This window comes from Sceloporus occidentalis, unplaced genomic scaffold (assembly GCF_023333645.1).
Source record: "Sceloporus occidentalis isolate IW3139 unplaced genomic scaffold, rSceOcc1.0.p SCAF_2, whole genome shotgun sequence".
NCBI classification, from domain to species: domain Eukaryota; kingdom Metazoa; phylum Chordata; class Lepidosauria; order Squamata; family Phrynosomatidae; genus Sceloporus; species Sceloporus occidentalis.
In genome coordinates, this window is record NW_028316982.1 from 178,817,740 (window position 1) to 178,844,806 (window position 27,067).

General features: G+C 38.9%; 1 protein-coding gene across 1 annotated transcript in view; it reads right to left on the reverse strand.

Moving 5' to 3' along the window:
* LOC149319381 (anosmin-1-like) overlaps nucleotides 1-27,067 on the reverse strand; it is a 120,650-nt gene that overhangs the window by 11,348 nt on the left and 82,235 nt on the right. Inside the window, exons 5-9 of the mRNA XM_089511580.1 lie at nucleotides 25,224-25,408; nucleotides 22,730-22,859; nucleotides 15,229-15,434; nucleotides 13,673-13,820; nucleotides 9,031-9,174 (exon numbers count right to left, since the gene is read on the reverse strand). Of these exons, the coding sequence (XP_089367706.1) occupies nucleotides 9,031-9,174; nucleotides 13,673-13,820; nucleotides 15,229-15,434; nucleotides 22,730-22,859; nucleotides 25,224-25,408 (813 nt within the window). The remainder of the gene's footprint in view (nucleotides 1-9,030; nucleotides 9,175-13,672; nucleotides 13,821-15,228; nucleotides 15,435-22,729; nucleotides 22,860-25,223; nucleotides 25,409-27,067) is intronic.

Here is a 27,067-nt window from a genome sequence, read left to right on the forward strand (position 1 = left end):
CAGCAGACATACGTACTTAATATTAAAGACTGGATTACACATTGTGTAATTATATAAAAGTATAGTGTAGTGTTAGAGACCAATACTGAATCATTTTGTTATTACCATTATCACTATTCAATAGGTGAAAATCAGCTGACATTTATCCCACAAGCTTAATATGAGCTGTTAGTATGTCCTGCCTTCTATTGCTTGTAATTCCCTGAAAATACCTGACTAAACATACCAACACTCCTTACAATCTTGCTGTCAGTGCCTCTAAGTACTTTTCTCTAGTGCTACTAAGTATCAATACAAAATTGTAGGGTGCAGTCTTTAGATTTGGAGTAAGGTGCCATCAGCATGGTGATAAAATCAATATTACATGTCAATTAGAATCAGGAGACGCCCTGCATAACCAAGAGTGATGATCAGACATAGGAGATACATTAGCTTTGCTGCCAGAATAGGTCCAAAACACACTGCAGAAATAATCCAGTTTGAGACTGCTTTAACTGCATTGGTTCAAATCTAGGGAATCCTGGGAACTGTAGTTTTGTGAGACATTTAACCACCTCTGTCAGAGAGCTCTGGTGCCACAATAAACTACAATTCCCAGGATTCTCTAGCACTGAGCCAGGGCAATTAAAGTGGTCTCAAACTGGATTCTTTCTGCAGCATGTTTTGGACAGTTGGCAACAGATGAATTTAATATTTTCGCATGCTATATTTAAGAACAGTGTTTGCTCTAAATACAAATTTATATGCATTATATCTTTTCAGACTTAAAGGATCAGAAAGCATTATAATGATATAACTGTGTTAGTCTGTAGAATCAGTATATATAGAGATCTTGTAGCACCTTTGAGAGTAACTGAAATAAAGAAGTTGGGAGCTTGAGCTTTTGTAAACTTCAGTCTGCTTCATCTGAGGAAATAGACTGAAGTCTACGAAAGCTTATGCTGCCAATTTCTTTATTACTGTGACAATGTAGTTCAACCAAACATGAAATTATAAAAATAAGTTTAATACTATTGCTGAGCACGAATGTGGTGTCAGATTAGTATAAAAACAGTTTTTAAGCATGTTTTTGTGGGGTTTTCGGGCTATGTGGCCATGTTCTAGCAGAGAACATAAAATGGACATAAAATGTTGTTTGAAAACACAGAAATTCTGGACCATGCCAACAACTACCATGTCAGGATGCACAGGTTTGAAATCCACAAACACCTAGACAATTTCAACAGGAAAGAGGAAACCTTGAAAGTAAACAAGATTTGGCTTCCAGTCCTGAAAAACAGCAAGTTGAAGACTCAAAAAATGTAAATGAGAAATGGGTCAGGGGCTTCTCAGCAGACAATGAGCACTAATCAAGCATATCCTCCCACCCTGAGGCCTGCCATTAGCAACAAAACAATATACATGCAAATCACTCCTCCTTTCCCAGGGTGACAAAGTAATAATAATAATAATAATAATAATAATAATTTGTTTTATTTATATACCGCTATTCCAAAGATCATAGCGGTGAACAGCAAGTAAGCTAATTAGCAAGTAAGCTAATTTGCCCCCATAAGTCTGGGTACTCATTTTAGCGACCTCGGAAGGATGCAAGCCTGAGTCGAGCTTGACACAGTATATATACACCCAACTCTTTTCCAGGCAAGCATTCTCTGAAGATGCCAGCCACAAATGCTGGCGAAATGTCAGGAAGAAAACTCTTCTAAAACATGGCCACATAACCCGAAAACCCCACAAAAACCTATAAATTGTCTTTTCTGCAAGCTTCCAGTTCCAGTTCAGTGTAGAGGGTCTTTAGAGCTCCCTGGCAAAGAATTCCAAGTATCTGGCCAAAGTACAAATCCCAGGATTCCATAGGATAGAGCTGTGACAGTTGTACAAAACTGCTATAATTGTTTACTGCTGATATACCATAATATACCATAATATGACTGTCCAAATTACTTTAGGAATTGGCTTTGTCATGCCTTGTAATAACTAGGACATTAGGAAAGCACTGCCATTTAGAATCTGTAGCATGGGACATTGATTTGAGTATTACTTGCATTTAGCTTAATCCCTAAGAATTCAGATTTTCTGAACAGAAATCTACTAATCATTACTGGCCCTGACCCCTGGTACACTCTCCATACACTCTGTAGAAGAGATCTACCCTGGCTGTGACCCTTCCTTCTTCAGTGTTGGTTGTTGGGGGGCATTATTGTTCTTGAAGACAGTATAATGGAAATCACTTATAGCAGAGGACATGAGACAAAAATGGAAGGAGAATTGAGACAATTGGGCCTTTTAATGGTCTTGTTGGTTTAAATAGATTGCTATTATTATTTGAGACGTATATGTTCTAAGGTTACAGCACCATTCCAAGTAGCTTTAATTTTCTAAATTAAATTTTTACCTGAGTAGTGAACACTTTACATTTCAGTTTGCCTAGAATTTTGTAAAAAGAATTATTGTGGTATGTCAAGAGAGGGGGGTGGCTGTCTGTGTTTGCCATGAGTTCATATTGTCTACTACTTTGCTATGTTAAAGGACAAATTACCTCAGTCCAGTGAAACTTGGAACCAGATTTACCTATTCATTCCAATATTTGTCTAGCCCATAAAGCAAAGAATACTTTTATATAAGATAAGGGGAAGAATCCTAAACTATGCAGGATAAACCAGCTAAACTGGATTGATTGGTAAAACTAGAAATAATAAAACAAATACCATGAGAAAGCAAACAGGCATGCTATAAATATATTTAAACTCATTTATAAATAAAAGTTCTCATACAACCTTTTGTCTACTGTGGCTGATTTTTTTTATGGCTATCATTTGTTGTAAATGAAAGGCTAGTTCAGACATTGCTTTTTTTTTTTTTTTTTTTTTGGCAATGTGGATAGTTTGAGGCATGCTGTGAAAGACTTTGTGTACACAATAGTCCTACCTGGCACATTAAGTGGGCATAATCTTTCTGACGTTCTTTCTGCCACCACCTATCATATGTTCTCACTCAGGATAGAGAGGAATTTCAAGAGTTCATAGATATGGTATCAGTCTATGAGTCAACAATAGGATATTGACCATCTATCACCATCAAACACCATGAGATCTTTTTCAGCGTAGGTGGGTGTGTGCAGAATTGCTTGGTAATTGGGTGGTAGGATGGAAAGGGCTGATGCATAGGCTGTTGGAACACTCCAACTTTTCTCCAAGATTTTACTAAAATAGATTTGTAAAGTGGCCCAACAAGGTTGCATACTATCATCCTATTTATTCAACCTATATGCAGAAAACATTGCATGCAGAACAGGCTTAAACTCAGAGGTGTGTGTGTGTGTGTGTGTGTGTGTGTGTGTGTGAAGATCCTAGGAAGCAACCTTAACAACCTAAGACATGCAGACATCACAATGCTACTAGCAGATACCAATCAAGACCTGGAGCAATTATTAAAGAGGGTCAATGAGGAAAGTGCTAAGATAGGCTTGGTGTTGGAAAAAAAATCAAGAAAAAAATTACCACAAAAGAACTATAAAGATTCATCCTAAATGATAAGAAAATTGAAATAGTTAAAAGAGTTTCCATACCTTGAATCAAACATTGATCAAAACAGAAGTTGCAGTCAAGAAATTAGAAGAAAGCTAGGATTGGGAAGGGCAACAATGAGAGACTGTACAACATCCTAAAGTGTAAAGATATAACTGGACACTAAAGTGAGGCCCGTCCAAGCCATCATATTCCCCATCATCATGTGCAGATATGACAGCTGGACAGTGCAGAAAGCCAACAGAAAGAAAATAAGCTCATTTCAGATATGAAATAGTAGGAGTAGACTATTGAGGATACTTCAAGCAAGAAAACAAGCAATTAAGTTCTACAACAGATCAATCCTGAACTCTTCCTAGAAGATGACTAAATTGAGGCTGTCATACTTTGGCCATATCACGAGAAGGCATGAATCATTAAAAAGGACAATAATGCTTGGGAAGGTAGAGGGCACTAGAAAGAGAGGGAGACCACACACCAGATGGTTGGACTTAATCAGATGCCACTGGCTTGAGCCTGCAGAACCTGAGCAGAGCAGTAGACAAGTACAGAAATCATGTTTACAATTATATTGCTGCAATCAAACAAAAAGCAGATGATGAATCGTTCTCTGTACACTGCCCTTATTTATAAAGCTACCTTTGCTGTACCCAAGTACACAGTAGAGTGAGCAGCTGTATTATTGGCTAACATTTTTCATGACTTGGCCCCTTTCTCCTCCTCCCCACCACCGTGGGGTGTCCTTGGGGCTTGAAGCCCCAAGGACACACCTTTCCAGGCTGCGGGGAAGGGGCCTTTTGCCGCTTCCCTGCAGCCTGGAAAGCGGCGGATCGGGGCCTGAGCGGCTGCCGTTCTGGCTGCTGAAGCCCCGATCCAGCGGGGAAAGGCGCGCCTACAGGCCGCCCCAAAGGGGTGGTCTGTAACGCACCATAGTCTCTCAGTCTCAGAATGCTTAAAAACGTAAACAATGCAGAGACACAGATACCATATCACAATTTCTCACAGCAAAAAGAACTTTCAAATCACCACAGGCCAACCGCATCTACAACAGGATGGAACATGCTCTGTTACAGGAGAGAATACACACCACCTGCAAAGAACTGGCCAACACAGACAAAGAACTGCTATCACTCCATCTCAGCAACAGTCAAATGATGAACACCCAAGATTGGGAAAAAATTAACAACCTCACTTACAGGAAAATGGAAAAAGATATGGCAGACCACACCAAAAGACAAAAACAAAAGTTCAATTAATGCCACAAGCACCAGCTGAAACCCTCACTGGATACATCACGGACTATCATCAATCTCACACAGCAGCAACTTTCAAAAGAGGAGACATCCATCCTGGCCAAAGGAGGCAACTTTGCAGTAACTACCACCAGAATTCCTGTTGGAGACATCATTGCCCAGGTTGAATCTGCCCTCCACCATCTCCCAGAGAAGAAAGCAGAAGAGATAAGAAGGGAAACAGCAAGGATTCTGCGCAAGGCAAAACCACCTCCTAGCAACATAACCAAAAAAGAAAGAAAAGCCATCAAGGACCTCAATTCGGACCCAGAAATCCTCATTCTCCCAGCAGACAAAGGCAAAGGAAACAGAACAATACAAACAAACAAAAAATCAAGGAACTCCTGGATCCTGCAATATACAAAAAAACCTGAAACAAGACCCAACCAGCAAAATCACCAGGAAAACAAACACCCTGATCAAAAACTCCTCAATTCAGCCAACCACATGACAAAGTTTATGCAAATCTGAGGCTCTCCCACCAAGACTGTATGGACTTCCCAAGATCCACGTGGATTCCATTCCACTCCAACCCATAGTGAGTGCCACTGGATCCCCCACATATGACTTGGCCAAGTTTCTGGCTACTCAATTACAAACCCACATAGGGCAGACCCCTCACTACATCAAGGACTCAGCTCACTTCATAGGAAAAATCAACAATCTTGAACTAAAACCTGGAGACATACTAATCACCAAGGTCCCAATAGCAGACACCATGACACTCATCTGACAAATTTTTCAAGAAGACATCACAGCCCTGTTCAAACATTGCCTCACCACAAGCTATTTCCAATGAGACAATGGATTCTACAAGCAGCGAGATGGGGTAGCAATGGGAAGCCCTCAGAAACCCTGTGATCAACAAATGCAAGTGAGAAATGGGTCAGGGGCTTCCCAGCAGACAATGAGCACTAATCAAATGGACATTAATCCTCCTTTGCATATCCTCCAACCCTGAGGCCTGCCATTAGCAACAAAACAATATACATGCAAATCACTCCTCCTTTCCCAGGGTGACACACACACACACACACACACACACACACACACAACTCTTTCCCAGGCAAGCATTCTCTGAAGATGCCAGCCACAGATGCTAGCGAAATGTAAGGAAGAAAACTCTTCCAGAACATGGCCACATAGCCCAAAACCCCCACAAAAAACTATGGATGCCAGCCATGAAAGCCTTCGACTCCACAATTTACTTCTCTTTATGGGTCAGGAAAATGTCAGTTCAGGGAAAAGTCAGGAGAAGCTAAAGATAATAAAAAAACAGCTTTGGGGACTGAGGTGCATGAAGCCCCAGAACCATAGTTTGCCATGCTGAATTAAGGGAAGGAATTTTTTATATTAAAAGCCTGAAACTATTAATATTGTATAATTTTAAGGCCTCTTATCCAAAGGGAAAATTCACACTCTATTCATCAAATGTGGAGAAAAAACTTTATATTAAACATTTCAATATTGTGCAAGATTCTAATTGTCACACTCTAATGGTCACATGTAGTTGATCTTTTCTGGCTGAGAGCAGTCATCAGTTCCTAGCCATAGACTAAGGTTGCATCTACACTGTAACTACATTATTTCTACATTGCAGATGCATCCTAATTCTATAAGCTCCAAGTTCCAAAGAGTTAAAAGAATTTATCTGAGTAGGTTCCATCTGTTATAAAAATAATACAAAACTTCTAATTTCATACACTACAATGCCCCCTCCAAGCCAGCCATAAGCACATTCTTCTTTTCACTGATAAGAGCTGAATTTAGGCTGCTTGTGCGATCTACAGTGTTACTCTAATCCCAGCTCTGTGTTAAAAGCTGAAAATGAAAGACATACTTTCCATTTGGAAAACAGAAACCCTTTGTATTCTCTAATTGCTATCTGCTTCATTGGCAATTATGTCTTAGAAAATTATAAATATTTCCTAACCATTTTATATAACTTTAGGCGACAGTTTAGTCATGTTATAACACATACTAGAGACAACAATTGTTGTCATAAAAACAGCATTTCAGCCTGAATTTCATTTGAAAATGTGACTGAGCTTCCAGGTCCTACTTTTTGTTTGTATCACTCAAACTCTTGATAAGGCATACTGGACAGAATGCTAAAATGTGGAGATGGCTGCTAAGAGTTCAAATCCTAGCTCAGTAATTAAGTCACTGGGTAACCATGGATAAGTTACATGCTTCTCAGTCCCTATATGTAAATAGCAGTATTAATCACCTACAGCTTGGTGGGAGAAATCACATGGCAACATATAATCAATGAGGTTAGTGTACAAATCATATAACAGAAGAAAGATGGCTCCAGAAAAAGCAGCTGTGCTCGCCAAACACTGCTACATGCAATGTAACATTATAGAGATCTTAAAGAAAAAAAACCTAGAATGAGCTGGGGGCAAAAACTTCCAGAATATCTATTGACAGATAGAGCTCTCTTGGTTTTCTTGATGAAAGGAAGGATGTGGGGATGCAAAATATGGAGAACATTATGGAGACTCAAATTTACTGGATCTTCAAATATCTACTGTCAAGAAGCAATGGAGATGCCAGTATCTCTGGACACGGCTTGGGAGTTTGGGTTTGACAGTCACATGTTCACATGTTTACTGTTCACATAACATTTGATAATGGCCCTATTCCTACCACTCAACAGCCCACTGTGAATAACTTGGCCAGCATTTTGCAGATAAAATCACTTGTATCCACTCTAATTTCAATGCTGCAATTGATACAGATACAATTTATGTAACTTTGGCCCCCGTTTATCCAGTAATAGTGGATACATTTCAATTTGTGCAACCCAAGGACACAGACAAAATTCTTGGAGAAATGAGAGCCACTACATGCATGTTAGTGTCCAGTCTCTAAAATACAGCTTTTAGGCAAGGCCTGGAGTGTGTGGGTTTTCGGATGAAATGGTTTCACGCCTGGATATGCAACAGAGATTACTTTGGTCTCTTGGTAAGTGATTTGTGCCAGGAACTAGACTTTAAAAAGCATAGTTTAAAATTCACAAATTACAAAGTTAAAGAATGATGAAACTATAAAAAAAAATAAAACCAGTTAAGAACTGAATCTTCAGAAAGAGTGTAAGACTATACAGCACAGGCTGAATCACTATTCTCTGATCTTCTTTTTGACTGACTAGAAGCACCTCTGTCTTGTCTGGACTGTGTTTCATTTTTTGTCCTCACCCAGTCCATTACTCATGAGAGGCACGGGTTTAGGATGAAACAGCTTCCTTGGATTATAGTGGAAAGGAATAGTAGTAGTAATAGTAGTAGCAAAATAATTTTGTTGTTCCAGCTGCTGGTGGTTTTCTTTGATTTGGCAGGGTGAATTTAGTTATCTTCTGAGACTAACTCACAAGACAGTGTACGAAGCAGACTTATTTATGGCATACTGATCACAATATAGTTGCTTCATTAATACACAGTTACACTATTGTACTCATGGTCTACTACTTCTGGAGCTGTTAGTCTGTGACTACTTAGTGTTCTTGTTTATTTTTCAGATTGTCATTTCAGCATGCTATTCAAATGTTCTTGATGACAATACTGTCCTATCAAAACTGGTAAAATCAAAGAGTTCACATTAATGAATTCTACAATCAAATTTTTGACTGTTGTGAGCACTCAATTAGACCAAAGTATAAAGAAAAAGTTGGATTCACTAGAGCACAAAATGCTTAAGCAAATTTTCCTGAAATACCCCCCCCCCCCCCAGCAAATTGGAAGTTTCCTCATACACACATGGGTAGAAAAGAGGGAGCTTCTATTGCCAAGAAGAGACAGGGAGAAATTTCTTTTCATCTGGCACAACAGTTAGGAAAGCAGGTGTGATGGATCCAGACCAGAGTAGAACTCACTGAAGTGTAACACTCCGTTTTATGTGTCCCAATAAGCAATAAATTATCATGGCATGACCAAGCTGGAATGAATTATATTAACTTTAGCTTCATATTGATCTCCTCTCCATCCCACACCACCAAAATAAAAAATAAAAAATGAAACTTGTGTTTAACCATGATTTCTAATGCTGTCTGGACTGACAAAATGACAACCTGAAAAAAAAAAAAAAACATAAGAAAACCATCTACTATATAGACTAGTGGAATCCTCTAGCACTAGCATGAACTTATCTAAAGTAGAACCTTTTAAAGAAGCAACCTTGTGGAAGTCAAGAGAAAACTCTCCACTGACCTTCTGTTTTTTTCCAGTAGACTTTGACCTCAAGCTGATCATCTTGATAAAAAGGTACACCAATTTCAAGAAGACGAGTAGGTCTTCTTCCTTTGAAGGATGGAGGGACATCAGGTGCTTTTGCAACTGTAGATACCTGTTCCTCTGCAAGACAAATAATGCTAGGAAGTTTCCTCTTTTTATAGATGAAGAGTGTTGAATTGAATTCACTGGGTATTGCAATTAATTTTATTAAATATAGGCTTAAAGGGAAATTGCACATGCCCTATTTTCCATTAAACTGTCATTTCCAAGATTTCCCTTTAAAAAGGAGAAGAACACAGAAAATTACTGTTAAAACTGTTTCAGGTTTGTCATTGTTGCTACGGTCTAAAACCTAAACAACAGAATCAGTCCTAATCCCAGTCCTGAGCCTATAGCAGCCACTGTTCCATTTACTATAATACATTAAGTCTAGAAATGAACAACATCTGAGAACAGTAGGTTGAGTGCAGCAACATTATGCAGACATCCAGAAGTGTAAGTTGGGATCATAACTGTGTTGGATGTCAGGGCAGACACGCAATCCCCACTTCTCATTATCCCTGGCACATGGACACCTTTAAAGACATTTATGTGTTTAGCATTAACATCTGCAAAAAGGATTTTATTAAGTTTCTTGATCATGGAACATGTTGAATGTATCTAGCTGAATGCACTTAGAAATTCCAACAGACCTTTTTTAAAAAGTCAGGCATAATGAGGGTGCCAGGATCAGGGCTTAGGTATATACCCATACATCCACATTTTTAACTTTCACATATGCTAGCTTAAAGGCCTGCCTAAAACATGCATCAAGCTGACCTAATAGCTTCCAGGAGTGCTGCAGTCCCATCACAGTGGTTAAATGCCCATACTGCAGCCACTCAGTTGTGAGTTTGATCCTGTAGGGCTCCAGGGTTTACTCAGCCTTCCATCCTTTCGTACATCAGTAAAATGAGTATCCAGCTTGTTGGGGGCAATTGGCTTAAACATTGTAAACTGCTTAGGGACTGCTAGTTCACTGATAAATAGTATAGAAATGAACTTGCTATTGCCATCGCATTGGGTTCTGTGAGAATAAAAAACAAGGAAGAAACCTTGCCTCCCAACTTTCCAGAGCATTGTGATAGTGCCTTTCAGTATTTTATCAAGGAATGCCTAATCAGATACAATAATAATAATAATAATAATAATAATAATAATAATAATATTTTTATTTATATCCCGCCCTTCTTAAAATCAGGGCGGCTTACAACATGAGTTAAAATGCAATCAATATACACATCAAGACAAAAGTTAAAATACAATACAATAATCATACAAAAAAATAACCAACAAAAGCCCCATAGCCCAACCTCTTGGCCACGGAAGAGGAGGGAGGCCCACAGGATTTTATTCGGGGAATGCCTGTTGGAACAGGAAGGTCTTTAAATCCTTCCTGAATTGGGCCAGGGTGGTAGACGAGCGGAGCTCGGTGGGCAGCGTATTCCAAAGGGCTGGGGCAGCTGTGGAGAATGACCTCCGTGTGGTGGAGGCCAACCTAGCCCCAGGCACCTTCAGTAATTGCTGCCCAGACGATCTGAGGGTGCGAGGCGGAATGTACGGGGAGAGGCGGTCCTTCAGGTATCCTGGGCCCAAGCCATTTAGGGCTTTATAGGTGATTACCAACGCCTTATATTGGGCTCGGAAGCGAATGGGCAGCCAATGGAGGTCTTTCAGAACCGGTGTTATATGGCTGGTCCTGGGAGCACCAGTGACCAGCCGGGCTGCCATGTTCTGCACCATTTGCAGCTTCCGAGTTTGGTATAAGGGTTGCCCCATGTAGAGTACATTGCAGAAATCCAGTCTCGAAGTTACCAGAGCATGTACAACAGTTTCTAGGTCCCTCTGGGCCAGGTATGGGCGCAGCTGGCGAATCAGCCGAAGCTGATAACAGGTGCTCTTGACCGTCGCATTCACCTGAGCAGTCAGGTGAAGCGACGAGTCAAGAAGCACCCCCAGACTGCGCACGGAGTCCTTCACAGGGAGCGTGACCCCGTTCAGGACAGGTGGAACCACCGCCATTCCTGGACCAGGGGAACCTATCACTAGTACCTCCGTTTTCTCTGGATTCAATTTGAGTCGGTTTTCCCTCATCCAGCCCATTACTGACTCTAGACAGGCCACGAGAGGAGAGACGCCATCCCCGGTCACTGCATCAGTCGGAGACATAGAGAAAATAATTTGGGTGTCATCAGCGTACTGATAACCCCGCGCCCCATGTCTCCGGATGATCTCTCCCAGCGGTTTCATGTAAATGTTAAATAGCCAATAGGCCAACAGTGTCTGATTATTTATCTACTGATTTTTTATCCATGGATTCAACCATCCACAACTTGAAAATATTCCAAAAAAGTATAAAATTCCAAATAGCAAACTTTGATTTTCCATTTTATATAAAGGACGCCAATCTACTATGCCATTTTATTTAATGGGACTTGAGCATCTACGGATTTTGATATACACGGTGGATTCTGGAACCAAACCCCAGTGGATACCAAGGGCCCACTGTATATAAAAAAGTACTACCATTTATTGCTAATCTTGCTGAAAAAATGATGAACAGAAAAGAATAACTCCTAATATTTACATAAGATTTTTTGAGATTCATTTCCCTTCTGTTTCTCTTTTAAGTGTACACACCCAGAAGCCAATTACACTCATGAAATATCATGACATCTATCCATAGCCAAAGTGAATCAAAATAAATTGCAGTCTTTATGAATGCACAAGATTCAGATAACTCAGCATTCAAAGAAACACACTGTTTGGCTAAGTCACACAGCAATGTATCTAGAGCCAACCAAAACAGTAGTCAGGAAAATGATCTATTTTATCTAAAAGAGCCAACTTCCAAATACAAATGAAATAAACTGGAACAGAATATGCAAAAAATGAAATAAAAGATGAAACAAAAAGCAGACTTTGCACAGCTATAAGCCTTCCTATTTTCAGAGGAAACACTAATAAACCATTAGGCAACCCTAAAACATTTTTTATAAAGCTATTTATAGTAATGAAAAAAGAATGCATTATTTGTTCTAATGACTAGAGGGGAAATTACAAAACGACTTTAGCAAGGTTAAAATAACTCAATGTTTAAATAATACAGTCAGCCCTTTTTATACATGGATTTCTTATACAAGGATTCAAGCATCCACAGTTTGAAAATGTTCAAAAAAAGTATAAATTTCAAATACCAAACCTTGATTTTCCATTTTTATAAGGGACACCATTTTGCCATGTTATTATATTTAATGGGACTTGAGCATTCATGGATTTTGTTATCCATAAGGGATCTTGGAACCAAACCCCAGCATATAACAAAGGTCCACTATACATTGTTGTTGTCGTGTGCCTCCAAATCATTTTTGACTTATGGCAAACCTATCATAGGGCTTTCTTGGCAAGTTTCTTCAGAGGGGGTTGACATTGCCATCCTCTGAGGCTGAGAGAGCATGGCTTGCCCAAGGTCAGTCAGTTGGCTTTTAGCTTGAGATGGGAATCAAAATCCGATCTCCAGAGTTGTAGTCCAACACTCAAATCACTGCACCATGCCAGCTCTCCAACCCTAAAATCTGCCCATGAAGCCCATTTGACCATTAAATTCTTTTCAAGAGTGAAAGCCCTGCTACATGTGGTGGTCCTACAGGCCATACTATGTCAACGCACCACCAACAGAACAGGAATGGATGGCAAATTCCTCCCCCCCCCCCCGCCAAAAAAAAAAGAATACAGCAAAACACATAAGAGACACAATTAATCTAGTTCTCTATTATGACCTTGATTCTTCACAACTGCCAACTAAAACATCAAAATCCACTAAGCAATAAGAAAGCAATTAAAGATGGGGCAGATAACAAACTTTGCAGAAATATAATCTACAAAGGAAAAATGGCCAACAAAATGAAGGAAATATTAGAATATATCCCAAAGTAGCTGGAGGAGTCAACTGAAAGCTGTCTGTATTAATGGGGAAAAATAGGTACCCTTGAAGTGAATGTAAACTGATGAAACAGCAAAATACACATGAGGAGACTAGGGTAATTTAACATAGATTGGCAAAGATTTTGTACACTTTAAGTGTAAATATGATCTTCAACAGGGGACAGAAATTGCTAAATATCAAAAGGGGAGCCAAACCAGTGGATCATTTTCTCTATTGGTTCTAATGTAAATTAACAAACCAGCTGAGACATTTCAGAATTTAAATATGTACAAAAATAATTTTTACTGATGGTGTCTGATTAAACATTAAATTTAAGCCCATGCAAAACAGTTTAATTTAATTTCAGAAATTCAGTTTTATGAGTTATCTTAATAAAACTCCAGAAACCCATTGACTTTGAGACATAAATTATCTAACACCAGTCTCAATGGTCTACCATAGAGAGATAGAAAGTGGGGAAAGGCAGGACAAAGAGAAAAAAATCATCAGGATAAAACAAGAATATTCATGAGTAATTTAAAATCAGGAATGCTCTACTATAGATTGTGACAGAAGCACAGGCATATACAGTAAATTCCCATTCAGCCTTAAACATGTCATCAGATTTTAGGATGTCTTTCTGAAAATACTTACTGCTGTGAACAGCTGTCTGAGTAGAACTAAAGTAGAGAGACACTTTGGCACTTTTCAGACGTATTTGACCCCAGTATGTTACTGCCTGCAGTTCCACCATGTAATTACTGTTGGGTTGGAGGCCTTCAAGGACTACATAATTCTGGGACTATAATTGAATAGAATATATTTGCACAGATCATTACAGATTTACTAAAACATTATGACTTCAACAGTATCTTGGTTCTTGATTTCCTAAAGAGTAGTAAGTAGTAAGTAAAATGTTAGTGTCTTCTACACCAACTTGGATAGGCAATATTTCTTCTACTATATATTATACAGAATCTATTCAGATAACTTGTAACTTGTCATCTATCCTATGGATTAATAACATATATGTAGCATTTTATTGGTATATTTGGAAATAAATCCCACTGGATCTTAATCCATAGGAATATAGGATAGCAGTCTAAATTGATTAAGAGCAATAGGTCGAAATCACAGCTATAGATTTATCTATGCTGTATGTATGATCACACATGAAAAACAGTGAGCTGAAATGCAAGCAGAATCACCCAAATATCAAGAAAGCTAACACAGAAGTTAAAGACTAGTATATATTGCATGTTATTAGTTTGTGTAGAGCAGTCCCCAAACTGTGCTCTTTAAGGGATTTTGGACTTCATCTCCCAGAATCCCACACAATTGGCCAACATGGCTGAGGCTTCTGGGAGCTGAGGTCCATAGCCTCTTATAGGGGACAGTTTGGGGACCACTGGTGTAGAGCTAAGAACCATTCAAAAAAGAGGAGTCCTGGTGACACAGTAGTTAAATCCCTGTACTGAAGCCATTCACTGACAAACCATAAGGTTGTGAGTTCAATCCCAGCCAGGGGCTCAGGCTTGACTCAGGCTTGCATCCTTCCTATGCTGCTAAAATGAGTATGCAGCTTGTTATACAGCTTATAGTTGTAAACCATTTAGAGATTGCTTAGTGCCATATGAAGAGGTATATAAATGAAGCTGCTATTGCTATTCACAAAAATGATCTTTGCACTGATCCAAGTAATGTGCTTACCAGAACCTTGTCAAACTTGATAAAAGCATGCAATTTGACTAGAAGGCAGTTTAGGGAATGTAGTTTTCTGAAAATCAATGCTCATAGTAAAAAGATCTTTAGAAAAATTTTAATTAATTTAGTGTATTAGGATTAAGCAGTAAGAACACTGGCATCATCTGGCCATTTGTAATAACTGTAATTACCAGAAATCCAAGTAATTAAATTTAGATTTTAATTCTAATTAGAACCATTAAATCAATGGAACTTATAAAAATGTTGATTTATCAAGCTGCCACTGATCTAACTATTCTACTCTAATATCCAGTTTGCTAACAATCCTCTTAAATATGCATTATATGTTTTCCATTTTTAATCAATTGATTTCTAAATGTCTATCTCTCCTTTCCTTTGAATGACTTGAAAATCTTCATATTAAGAGAAAGCCAAAAGGAAATCATTGGTGGTATCTTTAAAGACAGAAAAAATGCACACCCCCTTTCCCATTTTAACTTACTTACCCCATCTGTAGTCTTCCTTCTTTTCTTTTTAGATGGAACCAAAGACTTGCTGTTGACTGTCCAGCTCCAAAAAACTTTGTAGTGGTGGATTGGAATGTCAGGTTCTTCTGGGAGATCCCAGATAATCCGTACATTTACAGTTCCATCACTGTTCATGGTAGAATTTGATATTCGAAGGTTTGATGGGGCCAATGGAGCTGATGGATCTGGTGGGAGGAGGAGAAGAAAGAAAGAAAGAAAGAAAAGTAAATTTAACATGACTGTCTATGGAATTACTTCAGCCAGCTATGATGTACCTGGTTTCACATGGCATTATCATGTTCTTTAATAATTTTGCATAATAGAATAACAGAATTCTAGAGGTAGAAGGTGCCCACAAAGGTCATCTACTGAAATTCCCTGCAATGCAGTAATACACATTTAAAACAGTCCCAAAGAAACCTATCCAACCTCTGTTTAAAGACCTCCAAAGAATAACAGGTGACTCCCCAACCCAGAAAGCAATCTATTCCCCTGCCAAACAGTTCTTATATAGTAAAGTTCTTCTTATATGTGCTTATAAAGTTGATCATTTACTTACAATAAGTGTGAATGAGTATGTGTGTGAAAGACAGAAACAGTTAGAAATTCACAATGATCCTACAGTGGTGGATATAAATAAAGCTAACAAACTTAAGATAACTGTTTAGAAAAACAAATTTTATACAGTTGGACCTCCACATTCGAGGTTTCAGATGCGCAGTTTTGACTATTTGTGACTTTGTAGCTGCTGCTTAACTTGTTCATTCCCCCTCCTCCTTACCCTTCCTCCAAGCCAGCCAAAACCAACAACGTACATTCCCCTGCTTTGCCAAACTTTGGATCTTCCTCCTTTCCAAAGACCATCCCTTTGAATTTGATGTTTTCAGCCATTCCAGAGCAGATCCCATTTCTCTCCCCTCCTCCACCACTCGCCGTCTCCCCCAGCCAGATAAAAGAAACACTGTACCTTCTTTTACATTGGAGGGATTCCTCAAGGATCTGTATCAATCAAGGGACTAGTGCTTTTAATTTGCTCCTAAACTTTATTACACTTTAATTCACTTTATTTGGGTAGTTATAACAAAATGGGATAGAAAACAGCTCCAAAAGCATTTTTTAAACTATGTAAGCAGACAATGTTTCAATGGGTTCATGCATGAAAAGATGCATATTGCATGGAGAAAGGTGATAGGAAGTTTCTCTCTCTCTCTCAAAGTATTGGAACTTGGTCATCCAAGGAAACAGTACTGTAAAAGATTAAGCAGAAATAAAAGGAACTTTGTCTTCACATAAACCATAATCAAACTGAGGAATTTGCACAAGATATAGCAGCCAGCTTGGATAAGAATAAAAATTTATTAGGCAACTCAGTACTGATTAGGCTCTTGTCCTATTTGCAAGTTTGTTGGAAGAGAATACTGAATACTGAAATAGTGAGGATTTTAATACGACTCAAGGAGTTTTTAAGTTCTTACATTAGTAATCAAAAGCAAAAAACCACTGAAGAATGTACCAAAAGCCATAATAATAAACATACTGTTAAAAAATCACCCAAATTTTATCCAAAATGTCAGATACTGTTTGCAGAGTGCAGCTGTTGTTTTTTAATTGGAAGGCTCAAACTGAAATTCCCAAGATCTATTTTTTAATACTTTGAAAGAGGTGGATTGCTGTTGTTATTGTTGTTTTAAAAAGGACATAGTGAGGGTGGAGTGGGGGAGGAGGTGAGTTGGTCAACTTCTGCCAAGTGCATTACTTACCCTGCTTGAGAGATCCACTACAATCTCTCATATTTCCCCATATTTATATAACAGTGAACAAGATGCTGAATGAGGTTTGCTGGAACCTTAGATTCATCAGATAACTCTCAAAATAAATGGTCTCACAATAAAGAAAAATATTGTATACTCAGTTATGGTGAACAGGCTGACACAACTGCTATTAAGGAGGACAGGACTTCCTATTTAAGGATTAGCACACATGAAATAAATTGTCAAGTAGTGAAGAGGGAATATGATATATGCTCTCCCATTTCAACACATCCCACTCAAATAGTTTCTAGGTTGTAAATGCAACATCCAACTCTATTTAAACTTCTGGACAAAGTGAAAATAAGGCAAAGAAATAGATTACCTCCCCATAGCTGTGCAAAATAAGTTAGCTTTCCAAGAACAACATTCCTTGCATTCTCAGGTGGGGAACTCCTCACAACATTATAGAGCCTTTTCAAATATTATTGACCAAGAGATTTCGTTGTCTGATTGAAAGACCAAATGTTCTCCTCTAGACACCAGTTATTCCCCTCTTGACTTCATCTATCCTATCTTTATTTCCCTCTCATGATGGTGCCTAAAGGTTATTTCATTATCAAGCACAGCAGGTCTGACTAGTTTCAAAACATCTATGTACATAAAGGTTCTGTAAATTAAGGTCATTTAACATGTTATTAATTACCTGTTGGTTTTTTCCACTTGCAAAAGCCTCACATACTGAGGGGTGGCTTCCAGGGGTGGCATGAACCCCCTCCCCCCATGCCACACTTTCCTTTTCCTGATGAGGAAATGGATGGCACGCCGCATAGGTGGAGTACATGGGGACAAGGCAGGGGGGAGCATGCATGGAGATGACATGAGGGAAGTGCTTGGGGGAGGGTGCTGGGGAAGAAAAGCCAGGTTTCACCCCCCTTCTGGGGTGTCACCCACTATGGGCTGCACCACTGCAACCCCGGCTTACAGACACCACCGGACAGAAACAACTCTAGTGTTAAAAAAAATTCCAACCAATTTGGAAAACAAAACAATGATCAACAGATTGGAAAGTATCCAAAAAAAAAAAAAAAAAAAGGAGAAACAAGTCTTTAGGAACTACAGTGGGCCCTTGGTATCCACTAGGGTTTGGTTCCAGGACTCCCTGTGGATACCAAAATTAGTGGATGCCCAAGTCCCTTAATATATAATGGAATAGAAATTGTGCCCCTTATGTAAAATTATAAGGCTTTGCTTTTAGGAATATCTATAGATATATAGATATATATTAATATTTTCAAAGCGTGGATGGTTGAACACAGGTATAAGAAATCTGTTCATAAGGAGGGCTAACTGTATAGGACTATAGCACTAATTTCCTTTGCAAACAAAATCAGCTCAAAATACTGCAGCACAGAATCCAAGAAATCAGAGAGGTACAAGCAGGGTTCTGGAAAGTAAGAGGCACTAGGAACCACATTGTAAACATACGATAATTAATGAAGTACACCATGTCCAAGTGAGGTTCAGAAAAGGAAGAAGCATGAGTAATCATACTGCAAACAAATGCTGGATGATGGAGCACACCAGAGAATTTTAGAAGAAAATCGGCCCATGCTTTATAGATTATACCAAAGGCCTTTCATTGTGTAGATCATGAAAATAAAGAAATAAGTAAAGTGCAACATATGATTATCTTAATACACAACATGTATTCACGATACATGGTCACCATTAGAACAAATATGGAGGAATATGGACAGAATAAATTGAAGTCAACTTGAAGGCAGTTAAGAATGGCCCACACATTACAAATGATCCATATACAGGAGCACCAGGGATTGCATTAATCTCCCATGCAAGCAAAGAGAGGGAGAGGCCTCAGAGGCCAAGTCTATTCCAATTTATCAAGTGAGTGAAATTTTGAGTTGAGGCTGTAGGCTGGAACTCTTGACAAGAGGCCTCCACAGTTGCTGAATAGAGCTCTGACAAGAGGCCTTATCCTCTGAGGGATTGGAAGGGGAGAGGTCACAGAGTATTAAGTGGATTTGACATACAAATTCTATCTTGTTGACCAGCTGACCAGGCTAGTCAAGATATAAATTGGTAGAATTTACCAATATGTAAACAGCTTTGCTTGGTCTTCATTTACCATGTCAGTTCATCATCTGGATCTGGAGCTGTGAAATTTTGACATGCATTAATAGGTAGGTGGAAAATGTAAAGCAGAGTCACTTTGGCATCCTAGTCCAGACTGACCTGACTGAGACAAAAAAATAAAACTGCAACTGAATTGCATCACATCTGGATGGATGTGAATACTGCATTCCTTTCAGAGACAAAAGGAACAGAATAAATACATTCACAATGTATACCATGGGGGAAAGCACATAAGAACCAGGAAAAGTCATTTTCAGCTATCTATGCAACAGCAGGTTTAGCTATAATTCAAAATCTTTTTACACATTAAATGAGCGTGTTTTTCTCTTCTAATTAAATTGGGATCACCCACAGCTCTTTTTTTTTTTAAATGTTGTAATTCTAAAGGACTGTGAAACCTGCACTACAGACAAGTTTCCAGCTATTAAACGATTTCATGGCATACAGGACAGACCTTACCCACTGGAATTGGCACACACAAACCAGCTGTGCAACAACATAAAAAATTCATTAGTCCCACAGGAACAACACAGAAAATTTTATTACTACAAGTGGGTGTCTGTTCTTGTTTTACAAACACTCTGCCTATGTGTGTATGCATGAAATCACATACAGCAAGAGCACTTATGTCCTATGAAACCATGTTGTCAGGTAAAGTTACTGTTGATTTTATGGATAATCCTATCATCTTGAAGAAGAAATTTTGTATTAAAGGGTGATTATTTCTAGATTGTTGGATTTTTATTTTAATTTTGGTTTGGGTCTTTTGCTCGAATACTTATTAGTTGCTTGAAAGAGTATGCTTTTGGGTCTATTAAAAGGAATAGGAATTATGTGGTCTTTCAGATGTTGTTGGATTAATACTCTCATCAACCCAAGCCAGCATAGTCAGTGGTGCAGAATAATGGGATTTGCAATCTGACATCATCCAGAGGGGCACAAACTGCCCATCTATGCTGTACAAGGTGGAGCCAGATTGTATACGTTGGAGGAATTAATAAATTTATTGGTACAAATGTTGTTGCTTTTTTCAAAAAGCCCTGAACTGCGACAAATCTTCAAAAATGTGCAAAAACATCCATTATTTCACCCATCAGGAAGGAAACTTTGTTTTTGCATGTAGGGATGAAATAAAGATTTACATCCTTTCTACAATGAAAATAATATGAGATAGATAGGCATTATATATCTATTGAGATAAAACCACACCACACACTCAAGGAAATATCAGCAAATGCTGAGTGACTATGGCTGTATTCATACTGAAGAAATAATGCAGTATGACACCACTTTAACTGCCTTGGTTCAGTGCTATGGAATTTTGATAACTGTAGTTTTGTGAGATATTTAGCCTTCTCTGTCAGAGAACTCCAGTGCCACACCAAATTACAGTTCCCAGGATTCTATAACACTGAGCCATGGCAGTCAAAGTGGTATCAAACCGGATTATTTCTGCTGTGTAGATATAGCCTGGGAAGCAAATATAGGTTTCTGTTCAAAAAGAACAGCTACTTTAAAAATGTTGCAGAACAGTAGTGAGAGCCATCAATACTAGTCAACAGAGAACTCAAGATTTTAAAACAGCTGGGATTCAGAGTCAGTGTGCCCATCTGTGATGGTGACAACGTGGCACTGACGAAATCTCTGAAAAACGTTCACTCTTTTTTAATGTGCCCCACCACTGCCACCCATTATGTGACGATGATGTCCACTAAGTCACCAATTCTTCACTGCGAGCATCAAACCCAGGACTCTCTTAAGTGTCTTCTGTACTACAGCTCTTAGATACCAGCACTCTGTGTTCCAAGATTTTTTTCCCAGCTTGACACCAACTATTCTTTGACAGCCACCTACTCACTATCTAATCCCAAATCTAAAACACTTTTCTCAATATTGGTAGTGTTTTAATGTGTTTCTGAAATCACTTCAGACAGCTGCTTGTTAAAACAAAGTAATAAATTTATTTACAAGTCAGCCTGAATACAGTATCTCTTTAAGTGGATAGTGTTCACAACAGATACGATGTTAAATACTTTATTAGTTACATAGTTTAACAGTTTCTTTATCTTGTTTTTATAATTGTTTCTCTATAGCTTTATATATGTTTCCTTACATACTATGTTCTCAAAGAACCTTTATTAAACTTTTGTATCTTATAACCCTTCTGGTTACCTGTGACTCCATTAGTCACCAAACACTATGTCTCCCGCAGGACATTACAACAATTAATTAAGGAAACTCTTTGTCCCTTTTTTGGGTACCTAAAACCCTTTGTAACTGCCCCCATGACAGCCTAAACTAGCCTCAATGGTTCTTCACACTGCAGGGCACACTAAACATCCCTTTTATATACTCACTCCTGGGAACAGATCCCACCTTTTCCTGGCTTTGCTCCCATTGGCTAGTGCCAAGGTCAATCGGCCTGTTGTCTCCACACCATCCACATATGCACACAAATTAAGAAGGGGAGTTAGAATTGCCCAAGCCATTATATTCCCCATCATCATGTGTAGATGTGAGGGCTGGACAGTGAAGAAAGCAAAGAGAAAGAAAATAAATTTATTTGGGATGTGGTGCTGGAGAAGAGTCCTAAGGATACTGTGGATGGCCAAAAAGATGAAAAGATTAAACCTGAACTCTCCATGGAAGCCAAGATGACAAAACTGAAGTTTTCATATTTTGGCCACATCATGAGAAGGCATGACTTATTAGAGAATAATGCTAGGAAATGTAGCAGAAAAAGAGGAAAACCACCTGCCAGATAACTAGATTCCATCAGGAGGTCACAGGCCTGAATCCGAAGGACTTAAGTAGAGCAGTGGAGGAAAGGGATCTTGGAGGGGTCTCAGCCACAGGGTCACCATGAGTCAGGATCAACTCAAGGGCAGTTAACAACCAATACAAGTTTATTTGACAATCTACTGAACACAGTTTTTTAGATGCATGATGGTCATATACAGAACTGGCTTTCTTTAGTTTGACATATCCAAAACTACCATATATACTCATGTATACGTCTAGAAATGTGGGTCAAAAATTGACTCCAAAAAACTGACTCGACTAATCCCCGAATTCAATGTAAGTACTGTATTTTAACTCTTATTTAAATAAAGAAGGAACCATCTCCTGGTGAAAAGCCAAAGCTGCGCTCCAGTCCTGATGCATGCGTCCTAGGAGGCCAGAAGCTGCACCAAAGCCATGCTCCAGGCCTAAGAACTGGAGCACAGCTTTGGCGCAGCTTCTGGCCTTGTAAGATGCGTGTTTCATTTAAACAGAACTTTTATTTTGGCCTGTCTGTTTGGGCCCTAAATGGTGTTAATATTTCTGTAGCTGTATCCAGCTGATATATAACTGGTTCTTCCACATGAAGTAACTGCCCTAATGCATAGATGGGCTCAGGGTTTATTTTATTTTATTGCATTACTGCATATATCAAAAGTGCCATTGATGTTTTGTCCACTGTTCTGGAAGGAATGTCAGCAGCTTTATTTTGGCCTGTCTATTCAGGTTCTTAGTTGCACTGTATGAGCAATCCAGATAAAGGTGGCTGTGAAATGCAGGAAATTAACACTAACCTTTTGAAGAGCGGAAGTGCTTGCTGGGAGCTGTGAAGCCTCGTGTTCCATGCACATTAATGGCAGCTACTCGAAACTGGTACCACCTGCTTGGCCTGATATCAGACAGTTGTAGTCTCTCATCTGTAGTCTGCAGAGGAAATTGTGATTAATATGTCGACCTTCTTTAATTCTCAGTATTAAGTTTATAGCCACATGTCTTCCGGCTTTGTTTTCTTCACTTAGGAATTCCTCCTCCCACTTTTCAGAACCATGGAAACTGTATCCTACTAAGTCAGAGGATCTGTCCAGCAAGCCCAATACTAACTACTGTGGCTGGCAGCACATCTTCAAGGTATCAGACATACAGGCCTTTTCTATCACCAAATCCATATTTTAATTAGAGATCCCCAGGACTTTTTGCATGAAAATTATACACCACAAATGAGCTGTCTCATATGTACAAACATATCAGCTATAAGTGCAGATTCAATTTATTTGAAATACTTCCTGTCACATTATTCTCTGTGTTTTGGTTTCTACAACTAATAACCAGCTATACTTTACAGTTGCACAGAGTAATAAACAAGGCTCTTTAAATGTCAAAACACCAAGAACATTTACAGAACTCAGCTTAGCTTAGACTCTGTTCAGAATTTGCAAAGTGATACCACTTAGAATAGGGACATCAATGACAGATAAACCTGTGTCTATCTCTACAACATCTCCAGCACCTAAAAATTAGAACTTGGGTCATTTAATACAAAGTTAGAACTCAGGTGAGTGAATACTTTGACCATTGAAGAAGGCTTTGTAGCCACATTTGGTTGAAAATGCTTACAAAACTCCCGTGACTGGGCTCTTCAGACCACTGTGCTCAATGTGTGCAGTCTTAACTTACTTCTAGGAGGTCAAGGATGTGGCTGGGGTAAGGGCTCTGAACACACTCACTTCCTTTTGCCTAGTTTTACCATACAGCTTTGTTCATGCAAATGCCCAAACACAGCTTTAGTTACTTTAAACCTACCCTGTCAAAGTAATCTTTGAACCAGGGTACTGTGGTTTGAGTGTTGGACTAGGACTGCAGGAGACCAGTGTTCAAATCCCTATTCAGTCTTGGAAACCCACTGGATGACTGTGGGCAGGTCACACCCCATCAGCCTCAGAGGAGGGCAAAAGAAACATCTAAACAAATCTTGCCAAGAAATCCTCATACTAGGGTCACCTTAGGATCAGCACAAATTAAAACGTCTTAGAGGCACACTGCAGCAATAACAAACTTTTCAACTGTAGATATGCCTCTGGAATCTGTTCCAAACAGTTATTTCAGTATCAGGAAAAATGCATGCACCCAAAAAGACAAGGTGCTTATGAGTAATTTCTAGGGCTCACTCCCTTCACCATATTGAGAATTTAGTCATGTTCTAGCAATTGAAACAACCTGAAAATGTCTAGTCAAGAATTCAACAGAAATTCAAGATTTTTCTTGGTTCCATCCTTTTTTGGCAGAAGCACACAGCCACAGCAAGACTCCATGAAGCTTACCGCACTGGTCTTCTGGGACAGCCTCAGAATGGCCCCAGCAGGAAACGGAACGAGTTGGGGACGGATTTTACCGCACACCCCAGTCCCTCACTTGTTCTGTTCCCCCTCTCTTCTGTTCCCATTCCATTCCAGAGGGAATGCTTTTTGAGATCTGTTCTGAACAGTTCTCAAAAATTGTCCCCTCTGGAACGGATTAAGAACAGAAGAGAGGGGGAACGGAACGAATGAGGGACTGGAGTGTGTGGTAAAATCCGTCCCCCATTTGTTCCGCACTCGTTCCTGCTCCTTCCATTCCGCTCTGAGAACGGACCGGGCAGGAACAGTGCGGTAAGCTTCCATGTCTTGTCCCTAACTCAAGACAAAATGCAAAACATCGGGAGCATAGCAATATACCATGCTTCTGCCTCAGAACTGGAGATAAGAACGAAGTAGCTTGACCTTAAACCTGTTAGGTGTTCGAAGTGCCTGTCATGCAAGGAACAATCATGTCACCCAGAAACTCTGCTCTGACTTGAAAAGATTATGAGCCTGTACAGACAGGCCAAAATAAAGCTGCTTCAGGTCACTTTGGAGGCATGCTGTTTCAATTATGCATGCGTCCTAAGAGGCCAGAAGCTGCACCAAAGCTGCGCTCCAGTCCTTAGGACCGGAGCATGGCTTTAGCATGGCTTCTGGCCTCTTAGGACACATGCATAATTGAAACAGAATACCTCCAAAGTGACCTGAAGCAGCTTTATTTTGGCCTGTCTGTACGGGCCCTATGTGCTTATTTTCAAGTTAAGGAAATTCCAACATCTTCCTTTACATTTTTCAGGCTCAGATTTTGAAGGAAGAGCAGCTTTTCCCTGTCACTGCACATTTTAACTGAAAAGACAACATTTGATCCTTTAGGGGAAGTAGGAGGTCTTTGACACCAAAACCACTGATCACTCCTTGAATGATATTAAGGATTTATACAGACAGGACTAACCTGTGCCACTGTTTGCCAAATGGAAGCATCATCTTCACTGGGATGAATTCCATAGTTCCATCTCCTTTGTACCACATAGAGCACAGGTTCAATTGAGATGTTGAATTTTGAAGACCATTTAATCTCCAGCTGTCCAGATTGAAGCTCATTAAATTTTAATTCTTTTCTGGGTTTCAGAGGGACCCCTAAAATATAACAAATAAATTAGAGAAACTGTGTTGGTAGATTTGTTTCATACTGAGAGTAGCATTTAACTCAAGGTCATCTATTTTCATATTGAATTTTTGCTTTTATTTTCTCTTTGTCTTTATCAAAGAGTGAATTTATTAGAAGATCACATATATGGAACCACTCATTTGTCCACAGGTAATCCAATCTCCTCTGACTAAACAAGATTACTCAGCAGATCATTCAATGAAAACAGCTACTTATTTCCACCTGTTGGTTCTGCCTATAAAGATATTTAAATACAAAGCAAGCTGTACACAGATCAATAATGCAGTGGCAAGCAGCCCTTTCTATGATCTTGATGGTTTCAAAAATCATATTATACTTATAGAAATGCTGCTGGCTAGTGTGTCCTGCATCTGTGTATAGCTAGTTCTCATGCTGGCATTTCTATCCATGATTCAGCACACAACCATCTTGGGAGTAAGAACCTGGGAAACCAGTTGAAGAAGATGAGCAGCTCACAAATGAAGAGTGAAAGAACTATAATAAACTCCTACAAGATTAAGTTTATCACATTTTTGTAACTGGAATTAAGGGTTCAACCTTATCTTCAGCGTTCTGATTGCAACTACACAGCATGATATGGGTGTCTCAGTGATAATGATAATCCTGATTCAAGTTCTCACACATTTTCTCTTCTGGAACATTTATTTAATCACCTTTCCAGAAACAGTTTGGCAAAGAGATTGAGAAATAAAGACACCATCTTTCCAGCACAACATGATTCCCTGCCTCTTTTCTACAGGCTTAGGTGCAACTGATGTGGAATCATGCAGTAAACAGTTATGTTTACTATGTATTGTAAAAGAATATCAGAAATGTAAGGGTTTTAGCAGGTGTCTCACCACTTTGCATAAGGTGTAGTAATTTTCTATCCTGACATGTATATGAGTGAATCTCATATTCTTCACATAACAGATGATATTTTGTCTCTACATGTCATGCTTAGCAAGACTTATAATGTCAATAAGATCTGAGGTTTATTTCTCCCGCTTCTGTACATCATTGGATAAATAAGCAGCCTTTTCTAGAAGACCAGAAAGCAAAAACATTTCCCCCAAAGTGTCAATTATCCAACCTGTTGTAGTAAACAAGTTTGCATATTTATCTACTTGTGTTTATCCATAGGTATAAATATACACAGAGAGAAACTTAAAATCATCGGGAATAAAATATGTATTCCAAAACTCATGAATGTCAGTCTAATATCAATGGTCACCAGTCTATATGTACTATAATTAGTAATACTAAACACGATGTTTCCATTTTCTGCATTAACTAATTCTTCTTTAATTATTATGATAAATATACCTATAGTCTATATACTAAGAAATCTTCCATCTGCTTTGCATTAGGGTCAGTTGGATTCACCTGATTGGAGCTTATTTAGCCCCACTGATGGTTGTAATTGTATGCATATGGATCTCATGAGTAGAGTAGAGCATAGCACAAATGCATTTTCGAATATTCCAGTACAACCAAAATCATCAATCTCACATCCAGATGTATGCTTTCAGTTTAGAAATGTGTTTTTTATTAGACAAAATTGTTTGTATCCATCTCTGTTGCACAGATTAGTCCTTTAAACCATAAAAGGGCTGGCCTTTTAGACA